The 4,505-nt window shown below is 52.0% G+C and overlaps 1 protein-coding gene across 1 annotated transcript; it reads right to left on the minus strand.

The window, feature by feature from the left end:
• Window positions 1-900: 900 nt before the first annotated feature.
• On the minus strand, window positions 901-3,533 carry TCEAL5 (transcription elongation factor A like 5; the record flags this gene model as incomplete). Its single annotated transcript, XM_084259219.1, has 3 exons — window positions 3,521-3,533; window positions 2,159-2,226; window positions 901-1,540 (listed from the first exon to the last, which is right to left on the minus strand). Exon 3 carries the CDS (start codon window positions 1,516-1,518, stop codon window positions 901-903), a length of 618 nt encoding a protein of 205 aa, XP_084115345.1. The 5' UTR covers window positions 1,519-1,540; window positions 2,159-2,226; window positions 3,521-3,533.
• Between the last annotated feature and the right edge of the window lie 972 nt (window positions 3,534-4,505).

The raw sequence follows: 4,505 nt of genomic DNA on the forward strand, positions 1-4,505 counted from the left end.
GAGAACCCCAACTCACAAATAGCAGTGGGGACATTAGGAGGGTCAAGTGCCCATCAGACATGGCATTACCCACTTAGCTTCCTAAACTTATTCCCCCGCAAGGTGAGACCGTCCTCAAACATCTGATTGGGTGCTGATCTCGCAGGGAAGAGGGTAGGGCTGTGCAACAGAGCTCACACACTTGATACCTCATCTGATCTTCTCCACGGCCTTCGAAGGCAAGATTTATCCCCATTTCTCAGGTGACAAGACTGTCCCTTGGTGGATCTGTAGCAACCGCTAGGTTGATTACGCCAGCTTCGAATCCCAGAGGTAATGTGAGTTTTACTTGTCATTTCACATCATGATAACAGGAATTTTAATTGTCTTTGCGGCCTTCAACTCACCGAACAGTTATTTTGATAACTAGGTATGTACCTTCCTATATTTTGCTCTTTTATTATTTATGACAAAAGTAATTTTCTTTTTCAGGAAAGAAAGTACAGATGAGAGAAAGAATAATCTCCTTTACTGCCACCACACAAAGAAAACCATTATTTCTTTATGGTCAACTCATTGAATAGTTTTCCCTGTGCATGGATGTATTATGTAATTAACTACATGTATATATTTTTTGGGTCAAAAACGGGCTGATGCTGTATATGCGGTTCTGAAAACTGGTTTTTCTTTATTGTTATTTTACAATGTACCATGAACATCTCTTCCATGCACATGGGTGAAAACTCCCCTACTGATAGACAAAGCACTGTAGTTGGATCAAAAGGCTGCTGGTAACAAGAGTGACACCTAACGCGAAGTATCAGCATGAGGTTAAAGCACATAGCCTGGCAAATGCCTGCCAGGGCAAGCGGGGTCAGCAATATTCTCATTTAGAGACATCGGAATTGAAGGTCAAAGGCATTACACATACGGAACATCTTCTAAGTCCTTCTGGCCCCTACCTCCGCCCCGCACTCCCCTGACACCCCGTTGGCCCCTTGGGGCAAAAGGATCCTGCACATCTCTTTGCATCCAATGAAAGCCCCCCATTTTCTGTTTTTTCCTCAGCTCTTCCTGAGCCCGGGACACATCTCCACATTCTCTCATCACCTCCTCACCGCCCGCAGGCCTCTCCTGCACGTTCTCCTGACAGTCCTTGGGGGAATCCTCCGTCCCCCTGTCCGTTTTCCTTTTGGCTTTCCGGGGCACGTAATCCTCGGCCGGGCGCTTCTCAGCAGCCCGCAGCGCACCCTCGGGCTGGCCCTGGGCTTCGGGCTCGCCCTCCCCGTGCGCGTTTCCCTCATCCTCCGACTTGCCCTGCTGCTTCTGCTTTCCCTCCTCTTCTGACTGTCCCCCATCCTCTGCCTGTCCCTCATCCTGGCGCTTGCGGTGTTCTGGGTTCCTCTTTATGTGCGGCATTTCGTCCTCCTCAGACTTGTCTCCATCTTCAGGCTCCACTTCATCTTCGGGCTTTCCCTCATTTTCCAGGTTGCCTTCATTTTCTGGCTTTCCTTCATTTTCTTTGTAGACCTTTTCCATGGTGAGATTTTCCCTCCTTTGCCTGCCTTGGGAGACAGAGGAGACAAAAGAAACTGAGGATGGCGATGGTGGAGTTTAGTACTTGCTTTTACGACTTGGGCCGGGGGGATGCAACGGTGACCTCATCCCCACTTCCAGGTGCTCTCACCCGTATATGTTTCCTTTTCTCCCAAGTCATACATGTTTAATGAACCAACCTTGCAGAAACTTCCACAAGTCATAGGAGCAGATTTGTCCCTCATTGTGGCCACGGCCAAGGCCACAAGAATTTTAACTTCGTACCCACTTACACTGACCTGCAGGAATCCTGGTCAGGCTCTTCTTCCCCCCTTGCCCGCAGTGGTAAGATTTAAAAGAACCCCAGACCCAACAGAGCAATGGCCAGTTGTCGGGACTATTCTAATACCCTCAAGCGGCATCACGGCTGGCACACCTCTCTTCTCTCACTCCTCATTCTCCCCCTTAGTCTCACCACCCAAAGACACCATGCTCCTTCAGGGTCCCGACAGAGGCCACGTATCCTGACACTGAAATAGGGAGGCTGGAAGGAGGGGGGCAGGAGTGACGTCCACAACTTCCGCACAGGCTTACGTCACTCCTGCTCCCAGGGGTCCTGGGGCAGTTGCCCTCTCCCACTGACCTGCGCAGATCCTGCAGGCCTTTCCTTTTCTCGTCTGGGTTGGTGCCTGCAACCACAGACCCGAAGACCTGTGGGGAAAGCAGAGATGAAGGTGAAAGGCTGGCCCCCCGGGGCGCGCGTCTTTCCTCACTCCAGTTGGCAGGATTTCCCCAACTGTAGCCTACCCCTTGCCCTTGGCCCTGGATATTGCTTCACAGCCTCCCACCCCAAGGCCTCCATTTTTCTCTGACTGGGCAAAGATTATTTCAGTGTCTCTGCGTTTGTGAATCCTCCCAAATTTATAGCTCACTTTTTCTTGCACTGAAACGACTGAAGTTCGGGACAGCGATATTCAGAAGGCAGATCCTGCTGTCAGGTCTCTCCCGCCCAACCCCTCCCCCCCCGTCCCCCCCCCCCGCCCCGGGCACCCAGAGAGCACAAAGCCCATCGCTTCCCCCAAAATGGTGATGGTAGAGTCGGGGGCAAGGCAGAAACGTCCAGAGCAGTCCTGCCACCCGCTGTGTCTCCACATACACTACATTTTCCTGCCATGCCAGGAAGAAATTGTTTCCAAACTCAGTACAACGTCTGGTCCATGTTACCTCCTCTGAACCCTCCCTAGTTCAGAAGTCACTCCTCCGCAATAGGAAGCTGCTGGCCAGACCGAACCTCTCTCCCGCCGCCCCGCAGCACCTCCTCTCCCCCCGCCCCCGCAGCCCACCGTTTCCGGCTCCAAAATGGACGGAAGGTGGAGAAGAGATACGGAGAACGCAGGCCTGGCCCCTTTACGGGGTCCGCCCTCCCCGCCCCGGGCTCTCAGGCTGTGCCCTCCTCCCGCCGCCCTGCGGGGATCCAGGGATCAGGCTGTTTCATCCGCGTCCTGTTCTCTGGTCCTTTCCTGCCAGACGTCAGCGGATCGCCCACCTCCTAAGAGATTCCAACTGGTACCCATTCTCAACCCCTGGCTGCTCTCAGCCTCCTCCCCCGCCTCCCCCCTCCCCCGAGCCCTCCATTTCTTGCACCAAACAAATGGGCATCGGGGAAGGGGGAGAGACAATCCAATCCTGGCCCCGCTCAGGTCTCTGCTCTCTGCCACCCCCACCCCAGAAGTCCGCAGACGGAGGTGGGTTTGTCGCCACCCCAGGGAGATGCCCCCTATTCGCATTTTTTTTTTTTTAGCCATGAACCCGCACTTCTCCGGGGAAATCAGAGATGGTACCCAGACCTCTTCCCCAACACTCACACAATTTTCTGCGCCAAAATGAATGGGAGTGGGAGGGGGGGTGGTATCTGGAAAGCAGATCCGATCCGCTGTGGCCTCCGGAGGGTACCACCTAGACCCCAGGGGCTCCCTCAGCTCACCGCCCCTCAGCGAGTACCGACCTGCAGGGCTGTAGGGCGGCTGTCCCCTCTGTGCCTCAGAGTGAAATCTGCCTTCCTCCACGGGAATGGGGAGCTGGTACCTGGCGGAGAGGGACTTCTGCACACGTCGGCTCCTGGTCACGTGAGGGAAACGTCACCAGTGGGCTTGGGTCCCTCGCTCCCCTCCCACCAGCAGAAAGTGCGTCAGGAGCCAGCCCACTTCTTCCCTCACTAGCCCCCTTCCGCCTCACCCTCCTTTCTGTCCCCTCCCCTCAGCATTTGAGGCCCTGTCACCCATTTTGGTCTTTACTAATCCCAGAGGTCAAATATGGCCTTTTCTCCCTGTGGTATGTATGTATTTATTCTTCTGTCTTGTGAGGGTGTGTGTAGTGGGGGGGCAAAGAGGGGATGTTGCATCTTCTTCTGGGGCTACTGGTCCCTCGTACATCTCTGAAGATTTATTTTTCTCTCTCCTTTGATCTCAAAGCACCTACACTCTCAGTCTACTTGTCACTCAGTCACTAAATGCTCATCCCTCCTGTCCTCCAGACCTGCACACAACAGGCACAGGATGGAGTCTCTGGTAGGGAGGCAGGAAGTTCAAACAGGGATTTAATTTTCTTGTAATATTTTCTTTCAGTCTGATTTACTCCTCTCAGCATACCTTATTCTTATAAGCGAAAATTTCAATAAAGCCATTTTCTTTCATTTGGGGGAAAGAAAATAAGTGTTTAAGATTGAGGGAAAACCCAACAAGATTCCAAAATTCTGAAACCAAGTTAAGTTCATAACATCAATTTTTATTGATGGACTTGACTGGCTACATCCAAAGTAAAATTTTAATAAATATTTGACTCTGTCATGTTCTATTAAAAATACACGTATTTGATGTTGCCAAGCAGTTCCTGGGTGCTATGTAGGCTTTCTGGAATCTGCTGGATGATACAATATCAATCTTGAAAATATGGCCCATGGTTATTTTCATTCAGAGGTTTAGCTGTGGGCA

The sequence above is a fragment of the Talpa europaea genome, assembly GCF_964194135.1.
Source record: "Talpa europaea genome assembly, chromosome: X".
Classification (NCBI taxonomy): domain Eukaryota; kingdom Metazoa; phylum Chordata; class Mammalia; order Eulipotyphla; family Talpidae; genus Talpa; species Talpa europaea.